Here is a 21,716-nt window from a genome sequence, read left to right as displayed (position 1 = left end):
AGAGTGAAAGAAGCCATATACAAAATGGTACATAATGTATGATTCTATTTATATGCAGTCCTAGAGCAGGCAAAATGAATCTGTCGTGAGCGAAAGCAAATCAGTGGTTGCCTCGGGTGGGGAATTGATTGCAAATATGCTCAAGGTGACGTTTTGGGGTGATGGAAATGTTCTACATTTGATTTTTGTGGTGGTTACACAGGTGTGTACGTTTGTCAAAATGCATCATACTGTATTTTTTACGTGGGTATATTTTATAATATGTAAATTATACCTCAATACAGTTTTCTTTATGGCACAGCCTTCTGTGACTTTTTTCCCCTTTCTCCCTAAATTCAGATATCTGTTCTTCCTCTGAATTTACCATAACATCTTGTTTGGTTCTCTCCTACTCCTTTTCTTTTTATCTGTTTGTGTTTGCCTAAGTTATAAGCTCTTATCAGTTTTGTTTACCCTATAGCACCTTGCTTATTGTAACCTTTCAATACATGTTTGTTAAACTGAGCTAATTTAATGCAAAGAGAGTTATCAGTTATTGCTTTGATTACAGTTCTAAAGTCTGAAAAGTATCATAGTCCTGGATCTTAGCAAGACAAGGCTATAAAGCAGGTAAGAGTTGATATTAGGCATCTTTAGGGCAGTCCTAATTTTACACTTTAGGGCAATCCCATTTTATATTCTGTGGCGTTGGTTGGTACACACATAGAAGATGGGTGCTCCCGGGCCCTGTGGGAAGTTGTCTTTAAGGCAAGACACTCTGTGTTGGTTGCAAAGACCTGGAGGATTTAGGTAATGTAGACTAAGTAACAATGTATTTGATTCCAGTAATGAATGAAAATTTGATAAAATTACAGAAACTTAGTGCTAGAAGATACCATGGATACCACTTTATCCAACCCATTACTAAACAGACCCAGAGAGGGTAAATAACCTGCCCGACGCCACACAGCAAATAAGAGATAGGGTTAAGTCTGGAACCCACATTTCTGACAAGTCCCTTACCAGAAATTGAGCTAAGTGGAGAATTGTCTGCCTGTGGAAGTTCTAATGAGTTGCTCTTAGACAAAGCTTCCATTAGGTTGGGATTTGGAGTTAAGGAGCAAACAGGATAGGTATAAGAGTCAGTTATTGCTAGGGTAGAACCAAAACTGAACCATGAGTAGGGCCAAAAGTTCACTTATATTTTCCTCGTGATGTCTCTACTTCATTTACCACCCAGAAGTCTGATTTCACTTGTAATTGAAGCCTATTTTGTGTACTTGCTGACAAATTTTCTACAGTAAGAATACACTGTAGCTTGTCGAGGAGGAGTTAGTATGTAACCTAGAATATTGTTGAATTCCACGGGTATGTTAAAACAATCTAAATGGAGCTGATCTCCCTTGTAAACCTTCCCTTCTTTCAATATTCTGTTCATGTATAAATTTGTTGGAGTTTGGGGGTGGTAACAGTTGCTATTTTGCATTTCCTTGGTTTGGGAGTTCATTTTTTAAGGACAATATTAAGTCAGTTTTATAATTAAAGTGATTTTAAGTGGTCATTTTGAGTTTTAATGATGAAGGACATTGAGGTACAAAAGGCAGCTTTGAAAGTTACAGCAAAGCATGCTCCTTAGACGAATCCTTTGAATGAAAGAATAATAGCATGGATGGTGATGATGAAGGAATAGAAGCTGCTGCTATTTAATGTATTCTCCACTCTCAGTATATGGATGCAGCCTCCGAATTTTACAAAGGAAATAATCATCAGCACAGCATCTCTGCTCTCCTATGGATTGGTCTTTTTGTAAAGCAACCTCTTGGTTTTCTTAGTAAAGGTATTTTATTTTAAAATGTATCTCTAGACACTTACTCCTGGTAGGCCTGGGAAAATGTAGATTACTTCATGTCTCTTCAAAATTCCTTTCAAAGAAGAGTCAAGCTCAATTTGTGTTTTTCAGATAGAGAAGAAGAGTAGATAGGAGGAAGGAGGAAATCTTTGCTTTGGGGGAAGAAAAAAACTTTCAGTCCTTTGTTGACACCTTAGCTTCTGCATTAGTCATATGTCCCTTCCTCCTTGGCCATGGATGGACCAAGGGAATAGCAGCCATTTGCAAGTTTGTAAAGGGGCAGTGCAAAGAGAAGAAAACAGCTGATAAAGAAAAATGTAGGGCTCCCAGCCCCGTAGGTTTTTACAGTTATATTTTTAGATCGGTCACTGTCTTCTGGATATTTGGCCTTCTGTTTTTGCTCTTTTACTTCACTATTTTTGATGTTGTAAAATACAGTGCTAAATTCCTAGCTCTAATCATGAGATAGTATTCAGAGTCCACCTTATAAAAATGTTACAGTGAGAAGCTGGCGGACACAGTTAATACTGATATTGGAAGGAAAAACCTTTCTTCTACCTACTTGGGTCTGAATGGTGGGGGGCCTGCAAGTTAACTGACACACAGTAATGAGTAACTCACTAAATAGCCAAAGGTAAAGGTTTGTATACTAACTTAACAAAAGGGAGGATTTAGGGCTTCAGAAGATAGAAGGTTTTGTTGTGCTTGTTTACACAGTTTTGGGGGAATGTCCTGGTACCCAAGGTAAGTGACTTTCCTGACTAGAGACTTCTGGGTTGGGGAGAGGGGCTGTGGCAGCTGACTCACAAAGCAGGCTTTTAGTCAGATAAGGGAAGTTCAGATACGATTTCTTTCTGCACCTGCTGTTGGGTTTTTGGTCCCTTCAGTGATTTTTTTATATATATATTTGTTTATAGTTTGATGGTTTTCAAAGCATTTTCACGTAGCTCACTTGATTCGCACAATATTTTTTAGGTATACAGGGAAAATACTATTATTCCCATTTCACAGGTAAGGAAACTGAGATTAAGAGAGGTTAAGTATTTGTTCAGAGCCACACAAATAATGATGGTGTCAAGATAAGATGTTAAGGGATTCACATTTCTCACTACACCTTTGGGGTTCAATTTCAATACTGACAGATTGAATAATTTATTGTCAATCAAGTGCTTTAAAGGTGTCAAGATTGAGTAACATTTTATTTGTTTTGTAGGAGAAGATGGTGTAAACTGGTTCATCAGTGACAAAGACGTTGAGGTAAAATCAAAACATTTTTGAAGTTATGAATAATAGAATAATAATTTTCTTTGAGGTGTAGTTTCACTTCATTATGATGACTTAATAAGCTTTTTAAAAGTAGCAGCAGTCCAGGTATCTTGTAATAAAAAGTTTAATTTTAGTCTATGGGTGATTGAATTTTTCATGAGTTTTTCAGAAGCGTAGTTCAGCCTTGATTTTTGTCAGTCAGTTAATTGCCATAGTGATTTAGTCCCCTTTCCCTTTTGTTTCTTCTCTGCTATGGTGAGTCCTCTCAGCCCATTTTGCCTGGTACCACTAAAGATCAACACCGGAAATAACTGCTTCTTCAGTGTAAGGAAATGGTTAGTCTATATTTAGGATGTGGCAGGTGTTTGTCTTTGTCAATTATTAGCCTTAATGATGACAGATGGCTAGAAAAGAGAGTAATTTTACAACTTGGTATAAGGAAAGTGTTAAGAGATAATTAGATTGTGTCTCCTTTTGAGGCCTACTTGGCCAATTCAGCAGAATAACAAGTAAAAGATGAAAGTTTTTTTCAAAGATGGAATTGTACCAAACAAGATAAAAGCATGGTTGGCATTTAGGTATTCCTCTTTAGATAGTCCATATGATATGCTTTGCTAATGTTCTCTTGCAAGATACTGGATTTTGGCTAGAATATGGGACAGCTAGAATTGGATCAGTGTAGGCAGAATGGATCTTAAAAGGACTCTAGGGGAAGGAAATTATCTCATTCTCTCTTAGAAATTAAAATCCAGCTTGTAGGCAGTAACCCTGGGCTGTTCAAAAGAAGGAATGTATTTGGTCACTATGTGGTTTTATAACTTTATAAAGGACAAAATCATAAAAAACACCAACCCCTAACTAAAAATATAAGCAAGTTTCTCATTCAGAAAAATGTGGTATACATCCAGATATATGTCAGCAATATCTTTGACTCTGAATGCCACTGGAATGTCTAAATGATGCATTTCAGTGCTCCTACTAGACCTGAACCGTAAGTAGAGAAAGATAAAAAAGAAATGGAACCATATGGAGAAGTGTAAAAGAATAGGGGAGATGGGCAGACAAAAAGTAGAGCTGTTTTCATGGCACCCCTTTTAAGTTTTTCTAACTCCTTTTAAAAATACAAAGTTCCCTGTTGCTAAGTTCTAAATTGAACAGATTATGACTGTTAATTGTCTTGAACAGAGTGAAATAATTTTAATTCTTGATCTTTTTTTTCCCTTAGGCACAGATAGGTAAAAAAAGAACATCTGGAAGATGGACCCACCGATACTATTCAGTCAACAAAAACGTTACCTGTAGAAATTGTGACAAATGTGGCCATTTGTCAAAAAACTGCCCCTTTCCACAAGTATGTGAAATATGTAATGTGTCTTTCCACATTGTTAAAATCAAAATCATAGGGTTGGAACCCTTATAACCTTACAATTCAAATGTTATGTAATATATGTGTTAAATTTCATATTACATGTTTATGTAGGTCGCAGCCTAGAGTAGTAGTAAAGAACAATAAATCTACAGCCAGAATCAATTTCAGCATCCCATTAGTAGTTGTACAACCTTAGGCAAATCATTTCACCTTTTGTGCTTCTCTTTTCTTTTCTATAAATTGAGAAGATTGAATCAGATTGATTCCTGAGACTCATTTCACTTCTAAACCTTCTACTTTATGACACGGCTTGTTTCATTGTGGGATAATTTTCATTGTTAGAAAATTATAATTTTAGGCATTTATAAATGTTTATTGACGTAAATTATGTTAAACAGATACATCAATCTTTGAAATAACACAGAACTCTTAGACATTTCTTGACACTAGTAAGCCCTTAACAAATATTCCTTCCCTTACCTACTTCCTCTCCCAAATGATTGCCTTTCAAACATTTGAGATGGCTCTCTTGTTTCCTCTTTGTCTTTGCCTGGCAAAGCAGCCTCTTTCTGTATCTGTTGCTCCTATGACTTAGCTTCCAGATCCTCATCATCCTACTTTCCCTCTCAGACACATTCCACTTTGTCAGTGTTCTACAAGACAAGGCATAAGAAATAGATGCCAGATGATAGTACGTGCAGACTAAGCCTTTTTGGCAACCACAGGATACAGATGGTTTTGTTAAAGCTCTGATTTCAGATATTTTGTTTGATTTTATAATTATGCTCAGGACCTTCGTTGTGTTCCGAAATTGGAAATAACTTTTTATGGAATTATACTGAAAAGGAAAAAGTAGTATTCTATTTGAGACTGAAGTATTTTGCTAAAGAGATTTTCTGTTTGTCTGCCACATAGAAAGTCCGCTCCTGCTGCCTCTGCTCCGAGAGAGGACACCTCCAGTATGCCTGTCCGGCCCGCTTTTGCTTTGACTGTTCTTTGCCTATGTCTTCTACTCACAGATGTCTTGAAAGACCTTCCTGGAGAAAACGGTGTGACAGATGTGATATGATAGGCCACTATGCTGATGTGAGTATCCTGCATGTAACTAATTTGTCGGACTTTGGGGGCATTGTGCCAATCTGTAACCATCTGCCAGCCTACTTAAAAGCATGTTTACTACACACTGTGTATAATGATAGTCATGTCCCTTTGGCCACTGGTCATGTAAATCAGTGCTCTTAATATCTCAGGATAGGGATCCTACTGAATGGGTTCATCAGGAGGCAGCATCAACAAATATTGTAAACCTGTGCTGGCTTCTTTGGCTTAATGTGCTTGCCAAAGTAAAGGTTGTAATTAAAGAGGTATGTAATAAATAACATGTAAAATTTGTGTACCTGTTCATTCATAGTTAGATGAAAATATATATATAAACACTTAACAGTTGTATACAAAGGTCTATATGAAGCCTGCTTTGATGCTGCTTATTGGTGGCTCTTGGTGGTATAATAGTCTCATGCAAGAAGGACAAGCCACCAGTACTTTAAATATGCTTATCTTAGATCTTTCTTTAGATTTAAGAAGACAAAAGTAACTTAGAAGACATTTCAGTTACTTGTAGCATGTTAAATTTTAGCACATTGTTATTTTAGACGTCATTTTGCATCATATTATAAATGTCTGTGGGATTTTAATCACAATTTCAACCAGAAGGGCTTATAGAAGTCAGTATCTAAAAAAAAAGTAAGAATTTTTTCCCTTTAATTTGTGCTTCCCAAAGACATGATACAAAGCACAAATATTTTTAAAATTTTCCTTATATTGAATTGTACCTAGAGCCTTTTGCTTAAAAAATTAATACGACTTTCTGTTGGGATGAATTTCAGATTAAGACAAACTAGAATATGAATGTTTGGTATATGTGTTTCTTGTGTAAATAATATAAAAATTATTGATAGTAATTTTTAAAGGATCTTTATAAACAAATAAAAATAGGATCACTGTCCTATAAGTTAATTTTTTTTCCACTTAATTCTTTGTGAATGTGTCTCTATCAGCTCATAAAGACTACCTTTCTCATGGCTAACTTTTATTCCATTTTTACCAATTTACCCAGCCATTTCTCTACCAATACATTTAGATTTATACTGTTACTCATTTTTTTTTTTAAGCAAACATTGCTGCTGTAAACACCTTTTTATATATCTGCATACATATAAGAGTATTTTGGTAAGTCATATTCTAAATGGAATTGTGTAATTAAAGGATATGTACGTTTATCTCGGGATAAATATTGTCAAATTGTTCTAAAAGATTGTACCAGTGTATCCACTTGCTAGCAGTGTTTAAGAGTACTCTCAACCCTAGCTGTAATCAATCTTTAAAATTTTTGGCCAATCAGATAAGGAGAAAATGATATCTTACTGTTTTAATTTATATTTCTTAGGCCCTTAGTGAGGTTGAATATGAGTCTTAAGACAAGGTATAGAGATAGAAGTTGTCATTTCATTCCAAAGTAGTTTAAACTTATATTTCAATATTTACTAAGTTTTAAAAATAGTAAATTCTAAGTTGTCTTAGTTTTATTCTGTTGTTCTCTGCATTGAGTTGTCAATTATTTCTTAGAAAGATTTTCTAGTTTGGACGTTAGGTTTAAAAGCATATTTTTTAACTTCTTTCTTCCAAAGGACTCTTATAGGTATGGTCTAATTTGCGTGTGATAACAGAAGAGGCTCAGACATTATCATGAGCAGTTTTTTTGAAATAAGAAACTATAGTACAGAACGGTTAAGAATGGTTTGTAAAAGGTTATATAATAAGCTGTGAATTAAATCTATAGCTCATTCTGCTTAACTTCTTAATTTTGGCCTCTAATGTATGTTAAACTCTTTATTTAAAATGGCCTTGAGGATTAATAACCCCAGTGAATATAAGTTTTTAAGATAGGGTTAGACTGTGGCTGACTTCAGAGAAGGCATCACCCTTCCCCCTAAATCTACCAAGACCTACCATTGGGTTTTTTTGTTTTTTTTAAATTACATGATGAAAGTTCTGGACATGAATTGATCTTTTCTCAGCCTGCCCACCTGGTATAGAATTCCCTTGGAGCCCAATCCAACCTGGGCTCCACTGGCTCCTTCTGAAGAAACTTAAAGTCCTTCCACCATCCCAGAAGGTCTTCATGAGGATTCACTTGGGAGCAGTTTCATTCTGGCCCCTGGTTGCTGGGACTATTCAGCTATTCCCACACATGCTTTATATCTGTCTTGAAACCTGGCCCTCCACAGAAAATATTGTTTCCCCTGCAACCCTCTCAAATGCTTGCTGCTCATTCTCTCTTGACCCACATACCTCTGAATTAGGTTGATTAGGATCAGCCTCTTTCTCACCTGCCATGACTGCTTCTAAATCATTTCTCCTCCCTCTTTTTGTAGGTATCCTTGACTTATTTTAAAGCTAAAACCCTCTGACAATACTGTTCTTCACCCTTCTTTGTCATTTTCATCTTCTCACCTACTGGGATTTATGAAGCCCTGGGTAACTATAGATGCCCTAACCTCTTATAAATTAAGGAGATCAAGAAACTTCCATTTTTGCTTTATACATCCCTATAGCCACACCAGAATCTCTGTAATGCCAGAGTACCAGTTAAATGTGCAAAGAGGATTAATAATGAAAACTCATGAGTAATATTCACATTCTTGCTATAATAACTCCTAAACTCTGCTTGGAAAACTCTTCATTTGTTAACTACTATGTAAAAGTATTTGGGTGAAATTACAGAGTTTTGCAGTGTAAAGGATAGACAGATGGCTCAAGGCCTACTAAAGTCTACCTGGATCACTGGTACCTTCCAAAGGAAGAGAATCTGAAGTATGTAAAGAATCCCAATTTTGAATCTACCACAGATTCTCTCCTTTTGCTGATAGCTTTTAAATAAACCAAGAATCTTAAACTGTCTATACACATTTATCTTGCACATACAGTCCCATTCTGTGAGCTATATCTGACATTCCCAAGGTAATAATAGCTATAATTAGTTGAGTATTTACAGTGTTTTAAGTACTATGCGAAGTTCATTACCTATTAGGGGGAGTGGGAGTGCTTTGTTCACTGCTGTATCCTCAATGCTTAGTAGGTGCTCAATAGATTTTTGTGATTGCACCAGAGTCATTTATGTAATCCTCGTTACCATCATATGAGATAGATACTGTTTATTATTACTACCATTTTACAAAAGAGAAAACCAAGACATTGTAAGGTTAGGGTTTGCCCAAGGTCTCAAAGTTAAAATGATGCTGTACTTCATGAATGCACATAGAGAAAGTTCACTTACTGACAGTCTAGACGTTGTCAGTTTAACTCCTTCTCAGAAGATCCTCTCAAGTTTCTGTCTTAAACCTGCAGATATTGTGGATCTAATAAACAACTTTGATAATAAACTTATGATATTTAAAATATCAATACATTATAAAATAGATGAATAAAAATATTTTCCAAATAAAAATAAATACAGTTTATTAAAAAAGTTTTCAGCTCTTTAAAGAATTTCTGAGGATCAGCAAAGCATCGTAGACTGTTGGTTTTGAGCCACAGAACCAAGTCTGTGATACCATAGAACTGTGCTTCTCACAAAAGACCATCTCAGCCTTGGCAGTCTCTATTGTTGAGATTGTCACCCTTTTACATTAAAGCATAATGACTGAGTTAATCAGCATCAGATATAATTGCAACCTGAACCTAAATTTTCTTCCTTTCTCCAGCAGTTTTTTCTCAAATTTCCTGCTCAGTCTTCTATCCCAGTTCATACTAAATAACTCCTTTAACCATCATTTATAAGAATAAAATGCCATCTATTTGTGGGGCGCTCAGCACTTGAGTCACTGCTTTAAGTCGGATTTTTAAATGTAGTGGGAGAAAATAATCCATAGGACATATTTCACTTGATTCCTTTCTTTAAATATTTGATTCTATAAAAAAGAATCTGTTAAATATCACTGTATACTAAAATATTTTTAGCAACTCAAAAGTTTATTTTAAAAATGAGAACTCAGTATAAGCTGTGTAGGCTTTCACATAGACATTAGTGCCCAGTGAATGTCTCCTCAACAAATATATACATAAAACTGAAAACTAGTATTTTTTTAGTTAAATTTTGGTGATTTTTTTTTCTTTAAGTTTAGTTTAATCACGGGGATTTCCAGCACGAAATGCAGAGTACCTAGTACAAGTATCACCTCTTATCCTTTTCACAGTCTTATTGAGATATTACTGGCCAGAAATAAGACTGGCTAGAACACAATCATTGAGCTGAATAATTAAGCCAAGATTTGACTTAAAGACTTCCTTAATTCAAATATTTGGTTTTGTTTAATAATTATTAGTTCTGCCTTTGTTCAAAAACATCTCCACTGTTCCACCATCCAAATAAACTTTCTATATTTATCAAAAATTTGTTGGTTCCCTACTACATGCTAGGCAGTAATCCAAGTACTAAAGAAATAAAGATGAATAAGATATGGTCCCTGCCTTTGAGGAACTCAGAGTATAGTAAGAAAGGCAGATGTGTAAAAGAATGTAAAAAGTGATGTGTTGGAGATGCATCAAGAATGGTGAAAATTAAATGAGAGAGTATCAGAAGACTAAGCTTTGTGACTTGCAAATAATACATAGCTGGAAGGTGTAGAAAATGACCTAGACCATAGGAGGGAGCCAAGTAACTCTGCCTATAATAAAATGTCACCTGTCTTTGGAAATATCAGCTGCAAAGTAATGCCATAGGAATTCTCAATCCAGGCTAAGTGAGTTTTCCTGTAATCATATGGACTTGAGACATACACAAGGGTCAGTATTTTCTGAGCATTTGTTTGCTTGCCTGCTTGCTCTTATGTTTGAAGACAGGACAAAATAAGGAAGGAATTCGCTAGCCATTCCTGGACCGTTTTTCCTTTCTAACTCTATATCTTTTCCTCTCATGGAAAGTCACTTTTCTTTTTCTTTTTTTAATTAATGTTTATTGGAGTATAGTTGATTTACAATGTTGTCTTAGTTTCTGCTATATACCGAAGTGAATCAGTTATACATATATATATACATATATCCACTCTTTTTTAGATTCTTTTCCCATATAGGTCATTAAAGAGTATTGAGTAGAGTTCCCTGTGCTATACAGTAGGTCCTTATTATCTATTTTATATATAGTAGTGTGTATATGTCAATCCCAATCTCCCAATTTATCCCTCCCCCCACCCTTTCCCTCTTGGTAACCATAAGTTTGTTTTCTATATCTGTGACTCTATTTCTGTTTTGTAAATAAGTTCATTTGTACCATTTTTTTAGATTCCACATATAAGTGATACCATATGATATTTGTCTTCTCTGTCTGACTTTACTCTGTATGATAATCTCTAGGTCCACCCATGTCACTGCAAATGACATTATTTCATTCTTTTTTATGGCTGAGTAATATTCCATTGTATATATGTATCACATCCTCTTTATCCATTCATCCGTCGATGGACATTTAGGTTGCTTCCATGTCCTGGCTATTGTAAATAGTGCTGCAGTGAATCCTTCCGAATTATGGTTTTCTCTGGATGTGTGCCCAGGAGTGGGATTGCTGGATCATATGGTAGCTCTATTTTTAGTTTTTTAAGGAACCTCCATACTGTTCTCCATAGTGTGGCTGTACCAATTTACATTCCCACCAACAGTGTAGGAGGGTTCCCTTTTCTCCACACCGTCTCCAGCATTTATTGTTTGTAGATTTTTTGATGATGGCCATCTGACTGGTGTGAGGTGATACTTCATTGTAGTTTTGATTTGCATTTTCTGATAATAAATGATATTGAGCATCTTTTCATGTGCCTCTTGGCCATCTGTATGTCTTCTTTGGAGAAATGTCTATTTAGCTCTTCTGCCCATTTTTTGATTGGATTGGGGTTTTTTTGATATTGAGCTGCATGAACTGTTTGTATATTTTGGAGATTAATCCCTTGTCGGTCACTTCATTTGCAAATATTTTCTCCCATTCTGTGGGTTGTCTTTTCGTTTTGTTTATGGTTTCCTTTGCTGTGCAAGAGCTTTTAAGTTTAATTAGGTCCCATTTGTTTATTTTCATTACTCTAGGAGGTGGATCAAAAAAGATCTTGCTGTGATTTATGTCGGAGAGTATTCTGCCTATGTTTTCCTCTAAGAGTTTTATAGTATCTGGTCTTACATTTAGGTCTTTAATCCATTTTGAGTGTATTTTTGTGTATGGTGTTAGAGAATGTTCTAATTTCATTCTTTTACATGTACCTGTCCAGTTTTCCCAGTGCCACTTATTGAAGACACTGTCTTTTCTCCATTGTATATTCTTGCCTCCTTTGTCATAGATTAGGTGACCATAGGTGCATGGGTTTATCTCTGGACTTTCTATTCTGTTCCATTGATCTATATTTCTGTTTTTGTGCCAGTACCATACTGTTTTGATTACTGTAACTTTGTAGTATAGTCTGAAGTCAGGGCGCCTGATTCCTCCAGCTCCATTCTTCTTTCTCAAGATTCCTTTGGCTATTCAGAGTCTTTTGTGTTTCCATACAAATTGTAAAATTTTTTGTTCTAATCCTGTGAAAAATGGTATTGTTAATTTGATAGGGATTGCATTGAATCTGTAGATTACTCTAGGTAGTATAGTCATTTTGACAATATTGATTCTTCCAGTCCAAGAACATGGTATATCTCTCCATCTCTTTGTGTCATCTCTTATTTCTTTCATCAGTATCTTATAGTTTTCTGAGTACCCATCTTTTGCCTCCTTAGGTAGGTTTATTCCTAAGTATTATATTCTTTTTGATGTGATAGTAAATATATCATAATTTAATACATTGTTTTAACCCTGGAAAGAATGATTCACAGTATAATTTGTAATCTAACCACTTCTCCTCATTTCTACCACTATCACCCTGGCACAAGCTATGAGCATCTACTGCGTGGATTATTCTAATAGCTTCCTAAACCATTTCCCTGCCTCCTTGGCCCTTTATAGTCTGTTTTCAGCAGCTGACTGGGTAGTCCTTTTTAAACATAACCCAGATTACATCAGTTCTCTGTCTAAAATCCTCAAATAAGACTTTGCATCTCCCTCAGAGTAAAAGCTAAAAGTCTTTACAGTCACCAACAAGGCCACATGTGGTCTGGCTTCTTGACAACATCTCCTGTATAGACATCCCTGTTGCTTACTCCACCTGGTCTCCTTACTGCTGTTTGAAAGACCAAACGTGTTTTCCCTCTACCTGCTGTTCCCTCTGCTGGGAGTACTCTGCCCCCAATTATCCACAGTGACTCACTCCCTCATCTCTTTCATGTCTCTGTTCAAATGTCCCCTTCTTAGAGAGCCCTTCCCTAACCACCCTAGTTAAAACCTCCAGCATTCCCTGCCCTTCTTCCCTGCTTTGTTTTTCTCTATAATACTTATATCTTACATTCTATATATTTTTCTCTCCCGTCTAATTAGAATATAAGTTCCATGTCTGTTTTCAGACACATTCATTGCTGTATCTCCAGCTTCTAGAACAGTGCCTTACCCATGTAGGAGCTCAATGGGCTCCTAAATATATATGTATAATGGGATTATTGAATAAGCAAATGAATGAATTAGAGACCATAGACTTCGCTTACCTACTCATGCTCTAGTCAAATGGTTCTGAAGGTTGTCCAGTCCTGCACTTAAATGTATAGGCTTGGACATTCTCAGCTTGACTGATTAAGAGGTAAACATCTCCGAATAATGTTTCAAACCAAGTTTCAACAGCCTTTCTAAAAGCTATAATATCTACAATATGTGTAAAATAAAATGAAGTTTCTAAGGCAAAGGAAATCCTTTTTCTATATTTCCCTTTCACTATCTTTAGTAATCCTAGTGTTTTAAAAAACATTTGCATTGCTCTCAAATGATTTTCTTCAGTGTCTCCTTTTTAAACCAATATTACAGGTATTGATGCAGTCCTGTGTTTTTGGTCTGTCAACCCTCAGCTTTCATATGGAAAAATCTCATCTATCATTTTGTGATGGAATATACTGTATCTTCTTCATTGGCTTGAAAGGACAAATTCGAGAAAAGAAAATATAAAACTAAGATTATGATAACCTTTTATAATTCAAAGAATCATAGACAAAGTAATTTTCCTGCTGAACTTGATTGAAGTAAGGACAAACCGCTGACTTACATTAGATCTCCTTAAGAAAATGAAAATGCCTAAATAAGAGTAGATGAGTAAAAAATAAGTGTAGTAAATGTGCCCTCCCCGCCAAAAAAAAACTTTAAAAAGTTTTTCAAGGTACCACAAAATAATTTGGATAAAAGCACAATGCTGAAGAAGGAAGGGAATAATTTTGAAAAAAAGATTATCTTTGAAAAAACTAAAATATCAGAAGCATATCATTATAATAGATTGATATGAATATTCAGTTAAAAATGTAGTTCTGCTGACACCTGAGCACTGAACCGACTTTGGAGAATAAAGAAAATCAGGTTAGATATACTTTGTTACTCTCACTTTTCACGACATTTCATTATTTAAAACATAATGTTGAAGGAAGAGGTCATGGCTGGGATTGATTGATTTGCTTAATAGAAAAATAATTGTTGAATAGGCTTATAAGATACTTATTTACCTGGGAGACCAGAATATGCCCCCAAGGAAGTTAAGTGTAGACTTCTGTGTTAGAGGTCTCATTCTCTTGATGGGTGTTTGCAAAACTCATGATGTTAGTGAAAATTCATATGTGTTCATTGTTCAGGGAGTAAATCCCAGAATTAGTCATTAATAATTCATTGAAACTGTTCCCAAACTACCTAATAAATGAATATCTGAAACTTTTCTTGTTTAAAAATATGTTTAACCTTATGGAAATAACCTTAGCAGGGAAAAAGTTGTACATTTTTAACTGACGGTATGTAATTTAGTACAAAGTGTGAAGAAGAGACCAGTCTTTACTTTGAAATTCAACTGAATGGTATCCTTTCTAGTCATCTCTGACTAACCTGACGAATTCTGCCAGCCTCCCCAAGTCTCCCTATAGCACATGCCTCATGGCCTCGTATTAGTCACTTTCAGTAGAACTAGCAGATGGAGAGCAGGTTTATGTTTTCTTTATAGAAGCTTTAAGAATAAGTTTGTAGAGGATAGAGATGGTTCCCTTTCCAGACCCCTAACTTCCACCAAAAGAGGAGAAAGATTGTCCCTGAACAGTCTATAAAACAAACAGCTCTAGAAATGAAAGGATAAATAAACTTTAGTATTTTATTGAGAATTTTATTTGGCTTAGGAATGAACCTAATCTTCAGTGCAATCACATTGGGAAGACATGAGTTTTTGATAAATAGAGCAGCAGGCCACTGGGAATTTTGTTAAATTTCTGACACATTCTATCATTATACTCCTCACCTTGGACTTAAATTTAACTTTTAAATCCAATAATAAGGACAAATTCTGGGACATAGTTATCTAACTTATGAATTTGGAGAGTGAAATTAAGGAAGTCAGATCCTCATTAACACCTGGAAGGCTAAAAGTTTTGTTTACTAAGCATTACAGGCTAAGGTCAACTCCCATACATAAATATAAATATATATATAAATAACATATATATATATATATATATATATATAAAATCCCATACAGCTTTTTGATTGGGTTCTGATCATCTCCCTCAAATAGTACATAGTGAAGGAAAATACAGCAACTGGAAAAGATTTCAACCTCTGAAAGTATTCAAAGTCTTAATTATGGACATCTATCTTTGTTAGCTTACTCATCTTTAAAAAGACAGCACTCTTTTGATCCATGAACATGGATGTCTACATTTGTTTGTGTCTTCTTTTTTCTTTCAGTAAAGTCTTATCGTTTTCATTGTACAGATCTTTCACTTCCTTGGCTAAATTTATCCCTAAGTATTTTGTTGTTTTTGATGCTATTATGAATGGGATAGTTTTCTTTATTTCTTTTTTTGATGCTTCATCATTAGTATAAAGGAATGCTACTGTTTTATTTAAGTTGATTTTGTAACCTGCCACTTTACTGAAATCATTGATTAGTTCCAAGAGTTTTTGATTAACTGTTTGGGATTTTCTTTACATAAGATCATATTGTCAGCAAATAGTGACAATTTTACTTCTTTCTTCCCAATTTGGATGCCTTTTATTTCTGTCTTGCCTAATTGCCCTAGCTAGGACTTCCAGTACAGTCAGCCCTCCGTATCCACGGGTTTCACATCCTTGGATACAAAGGGCCAGCTGTATTCATTGAACTATACCATTTTATACAAGAGACTTGAGCATCCAAGGATGCCAAGGATTTTAGCATCCACAGGAGCTCCTGGAACCAATCCCCCTCAGATACCAAGGGACAACTATTACAATGAATAGGAGTGGTGAGAGTGGGCAACTTTGTCTTGTAGCTGATCTCAGAAGAAACTCTTTCAGTTTTTCTTCATTGATTACAATGTTAGCAGTGGGTTTATTGTATATAGCCTTTATTATGTTGAGGTATGTAATGAATTACACTTATTAATTTGCGTATGTTGAAACATTCTTGCATCCACGTATAAATCACACTTGGCCATGGTGTACAATCCTTTTAATTGTTCTTTTTTAAAATTTATTTATTTATTTATTTATTTTGGCCTGCATTGGGTCTTTGTTGCTGCATGTGGGCTTTTCTCTAGTTGCAGTGCGTGGGCTTCTCATTGCGGTGGCTTCTTTTGTTGCGGAGCACGGGCTCTAGGCATGCGGGCTTTGGTAGTTGTGGCTCGTGGGCTGTAGAGCGCAGGCTCAGTAGTTGTGGTGCATGGGCTTAGTTGCTCTGCGGCATGTGGGATCTTCCCGGACCACGGCTCAAACCCGTGTCTCCTGCATTGGCAGGCGGATTCTTAACCACTGCGCCACCAGGGAAGCCTTTAGTGTGTTCTTGAATTTGGTTTGCTAATTTTTTTTTTAATTAATCTTTTTTTGTTTTTTTGGCTGCGTTGGGTCTTTGTTGCTGCGTGTGGGCTTTCTCTAGTTGTGGTGAGCAGGGGCTACTCTTCATTGCGGTTCATGGGCTTCTCATTGCGGTGGCTTCTCTTGTTGCGGAGCACGGGCTCTAGGCGCGCGGACTTCAGTAGTTGTGGCACGCGGGCTCAGTAGTTGTGACTCTCAGACTCTAGAGCACAGGCTCAATATTTGTGGCGCATGGGCTTAGTTGCTCTGCGGCATGTGGGATCTTCCTGGACCAGGGCTTGAACCTGTGTCCCCTGCATGGCAGACGGATTCTTAACCACTGCGCCACCAGGGAAGTCCTGGTTTGCTAATATTTTAAGATAACACCTCACAACTGTTAGACTGGCTATCAAGAAGACAAGTGCTTGTGAGGATGTGGTGAAAAGGGAACCCCTTACACACTGTTGGTGGGAATGTAAATTAGTCCAACCACTATGGAAAACAATACAGAGATTCCTCGAAAAATTAATAATAGATCTACCATATGATCCAGCAGTTCCCACTTCTGAGTATATACCCAAAAGAAATTAAATCAGGGTTTTGAAAAGATAGCACACCCATGTTTATTGCAGAACTATTCACAATAGCCAAGATATGGAAACAACTCAAATGCTCATCAGTGGATGAATGGATAAAAAAGATGTAATATATATATCCAATGGGATATTATTCAGCCATGAGAAAGAAAGATATCCTGCCATTTGTGACAACGTGGATGTACCTTGAGCACATTATGCTAAGCAAGACAAGTCAGACAAAGATAAGTACTGTATGATATCACTTAAATGTGGAATCTAAAAAAAAAATATTTAAACCTGTAAAAAATAAAACAGTAAAATGGTAGTTACTACGATATTGGAGTGAGGGGATAATATTGATGGTGTTTGAGGGTACAGACTTGTAACTAACAGTAAGTAAAGCACAATAAAATGAATATAGTCTATAATACTGTACTATAATGATGTAATATGATAAATATTGCTTCCTTGACAATATTACAGTATATAAATCTATCAAAGTAACACAGCCCAGCCATACACCTTAAATTTACAAATTGTAACATGTAAATTGCCTTACCTGGTTTAGGGATGCTTATACAGAACTCTTATCTTGGTACATTTATAAAAATCTGGGACAATATGAATGGTCTTTTAATGGAGTAGGTGATTTTCAGTGTAATAAAACATCCCTACTTTGCAGATCCCTCTATAATTATAATTCCTTCCCTGTTCCTCACAAACAAGCCAGATATCTGATTGAGAAAACTAAAACTTGATCACATCTAAACTTTTCCATGAATAAGTTGATCAGAGACCTGTGCAGTCCTTGGCAGATACCACCTCAGTTCCCAATACTGGCGAGATTCACATATGCCTCCTCTTTTTCCTTTTTTTTTTTCATATTCTTTTTCTTTTCTTCTTTTTTTTTTTAATGAAGCAATAAAAAATAGTTACAGGCATATGTGAAGAAATGGTAGAGTAAAAATGGAATCAGAGATAACCCCAAATGAGATAAACTCACTACAGGAAATAGGAAACTGAGAAAATCCTAATTCATTCTTCACAGTGTGATAGGGAAGCAATCCAAAGCAAAATGATCAAAGGAAATCCTGATCAAAAGAGCACACACTCAGTATGAGGGAGAAAAAAACCCTACATCTAGATGTATCCTAGTGAAATTTCTGGATATCAAACAAACAAAATCATGCAAACAAAAAATCATGCAAACAAAAATATACATTACACATACACATACACACAATCAAATTTTCATCAAACTTCTCCTGTGCAATACTGAATTCCAGAGGGCAGCAGAGAAATCTCTGGAGGCTAGAGCATTCAAAGAAAAATAGATGACACAGCCAAGCTGTTGTGCATTTGTAAATTTATTGGAAAAGTCAGAGAATAAAATTAGCAGCAATGAACAGTGAAATCAGGAAAGCATACAGTACGTTCTGAATACTTCCTCTTAATCTGCTTTTAAACTTAATACTAATTTTAGAAAAAAATTCTTTAAAAAATTTAAAATCTATAATAATGTGGATCATAGATAATTCCAATATAATAAAAGCTTGTTTCAACTAAAAGAAGAAAAAATAGGCCATGTAACTTTTAGGTTACTAATTTAAAATAAGGCAAAGGAAACTTAATATAGCAAACAATAGGGGAAAATGGAGACAATAAGAATGTATAAAAACCAAAAAGGATGAGAACAAAAATAGGACCAAATATATCAATTATCACAATAAATAAATGTATTAAATGCTCCTACTAGAAAACAAAGACACCAGTATCAGAAACCGTAAAAGAAATAGAGGATAGATTTAAGAGAATAGATTTAACTTTTTTAAAAAGAAGTTTATCCAAAGAGACCTTTAATGAAGTCAAATGACAAACAACAGCTTGAAAAAGATTTTTATAAAATATGTGATGGGATAATTACCTATAATATATAAAAAGCTCTTACAAATTAGTAGGAAGAAAAAAATGTCTCAATAATAGTGATATTCAGTGTTAGGTTGTGCTGGGAAAGTACATTTGAATAACCTTTCTGGAGTTTAAGTGATAGATGTTTGCAAAGATATAGCTACAGGAATGTTCACCTCAGAGTTGTTTATAATAATGAAAATTAGAAGCAACTCAAATATTTAACTTCAGGGCCGACTTAAGTGACTTAACAGTATGTCCCATATAATGGAGTAACCTTAGGCATTTAAAATATGATGTGGAAATGAGTATTGAAATATAAAGATGTTACTAGTATGTTAAATGAAATGCATAAATTTCAAAAGTTATGAAATATCCTATTTCTATATAAATATACATATTTATATGTGTATATAGATTTGCAGAGAAAAAGTTTGAAATGAAGTATTCCAAACTGCTTACTATAGTTATATCAAGAATTATAGATAAAGGTTTTTAAAATTTCTATTGATCTTTATTTTCTGTTTTTGTAATGAGCATATATTCATTTTATAACTTTTTACCTTGAAATTTAATGTGCATTATTCTATTGCTGCTTATAAACATTTTAGGAATAGTATGGTATGCAATCTAAGCCTATATTCATTCTTTTTTTTTCTTTAATAATAAATTGACTTTTTTTCTTTTGATGTTCAATTTATGAATATGTATAGGTTTATGTAAACACCATCACAACCAGGATACAGAAGAGTTTTACCACCCTGAAAAACTCCCTCATGCTTTATAGTCACTCTCCCCTCATCCTTAACTTCTAGCAACCTTTAATCTGTTCTCTATTACTATAGTTTTGTCTTTTCAAGAATGCCATGTAAATGGAATCATACCAGTGTAAACTTTTGAGACCAGCTTCTTTCACGTAATATTTTGAAGACTCACATGAGTTGTTGTATGTATCAGTAGTTTGTTCCTTTGTAGTATTCCATTTTATGGATGTACTGCAGTTTGTTTATCCATTGAGGCACATTTGGGTTATGTATAGCTTTTGACTATTACAAATAAAGCTGCTATGAATATTTGTATACAGTCTTTGTGTGAACATAGCTTTCATTCCTCTGGAGTAAATTTCCAGGTGGAGATTACAGATCCTATGATAACTGTATGTTTAACTTTATAAGAAACAGCCATATTGTTTTCCAGAGTATGCGTACCATTTTGCATTCCCACCAGCAAAATGAGACTCTCAGGAAGATGAGAGTTCTAACTGCTCTGTATCCTCACCAGCATTTGTTATTGTCAGCATTTTTTATTTTGCCCATTCTGATGGTTGTGTAGTACCTATCTCTTTGTGATTTTAGTTTGCATTTGCCTAATGGCTAACAATATTGAATATCCTTTTATATGTTTATTTGCCATCCTTATATCCTCTTTGGAAAAGTGTCCAGATACTTTCCTAACTTTTAATTAGAGTATCTATTTCTGATTGTTGAGTTTTGAGAGGTTTTTTTTTCAATATTTAGGATACGTCTTTCATTGGATATGTGATTGCCATAAATTTTCTCCCAGTCTATTGCTTGTCTTTTTATTATTCCTTGACAGTTTGTTTGTTTGTTTTGGCAGAGCAGAAGTTTTTAGATTTGGTGAAATCCAATTTATCAGTTTTTTCTTATATGGATCAGGCTTTTGGGGCCATTTCCAAGAACTTGTTACCCAGCTGCAATTAGCAAAGATTTTCTCCTGTGTATTCTTTCAAACATTTTATAATTCCATGGGTTTTTTTTTGTTTGTTTGTTTTAATAAATTTATTATTTATTTATTTTTGTCTGTGTTGGGTCTTCGTTTCTGTGCGAGGGCTTTCTCTAGTTGCGGCAAGCGGGGGCCACTCCTCATCGCGGTGCGTGGGCCTCTCACCATCGCGGCCTCTCTTGTTGCGGAGCACAGGCTCCAGACGCGCAGGCTCAGTAGTTGTGGCTCACAGGCCTAGTTGCTCCGCGGCACGTGGGCTTTTCCCACACCAGGGCTCGAACCCGTGTCCCCTGCATTGGCAGGCAGATTCTCAACCACTGCACCACCAGGGAAGCCCTATAATTCCATGTTTTATATTCAGATCTATGATCCATTTTGAGTTCATGTTTGCATAAAGTGTGAGGTTTAGATCAAGGTTAATTTTTTTACCAGTGGGTGATCAATTGTTTGCTATTTGTTGAAAAGACTGTTCTTTCTTCATTGAATTGCTTTTGTATCTTTTTCAAAGATTAAATGACCACATTTGTGTGAATTGATTTCTGGACTCTCTGTTCTGTTGCACTGATCTAGGTACCTGTCCCATCACCAATACCATACTGTCTTGATTTCTGTAGCTTTACAGTAAGTGTTAAAATTGGGTAGTTTGATTTCTTAAACTTGCTCTTCTTTTATGAAATTACTGTAACTATTCTAGTTCTTTTCCCTTTCCATTTAAGTTTTACAATGAGTTGTCTATACCTACAAAAAATCTTGATGGGACTTGGATTGATATTGTTTTCAGTCTGTGTAGATCACTGTGAGGAGAATTGACTCCACTATTTTGAGTCTTCCAATCCATGAACATAGTATATCTCTCCATTTATTTAGATCTTCTGTAGTTTCTCTTGTCAGAGTTTTGTAGTTTTCAGTATATACAAATCCCCTCATATTTAGGTTTATACCTAAGTATTTCATTTTCTTGTAAATGGTATTGTTTCTTAAATTTTGGTTTCAATTGTTTATTGCTTGTATATAGAAAAAAGTTTGGAGTGAAATATTCTGAAATGTTTGCAGTTATCTCAG

At 35.2% G+C, this 21,716-nt stretch overlaps 1 protein-coding gene across 4 annotated transcripts in view; it reads left to right on the top strand.

Moving 5' to 3' along the window:
* ZCCHC7 (zinc finger CCHC-type containing 7) overlaps positions 1 to 21,716 on the top strand; it is a 241,384-nt gene that overhangs the window by 181,160 nt on the left and 38,508 nt on the right. For all 4 annotated transcript variants that reach the window (XM_068553461.1, XM_068553459.1, XM_068553460.1 and 1 more), the window contains exons 3-5: positions 3,042 to 3,085; positions 4,320 to 4,445; positions 5,379 to 5,549. In XM_068553461.1, coding sequence (XP_068409562.1) covers positions 3,042 to 3,085; positions 4,320 to 4,445; positions 5,379 to 5,549 — 341 coding nt within the window. The remainder of the gene's footprint in view (positions 1 to 3,041; positions 3,086 to 4,319; positions 4,446 to 5,378; positions 5,550 to 21,716) is intronic.

This window comes from Eschrichtius robustus, chromosome 10, assembly GCF_028021215.1.
Source record: "Eschrichtius robustus isolate mEscRob2 chromosome 10, mEscRob2.pri, whole genome shotgun sequence".
Classification (NCBI taxonomy): Eukaryota; Metazoa; Chordata; class Mammalia; order Artiodactyla; family Eschrichtiidae; genus Eschrichtius; species Eschrichtius robustus.
This window is presented reverse-complemented; position numbering and strand designations above follow the sequence as displayed.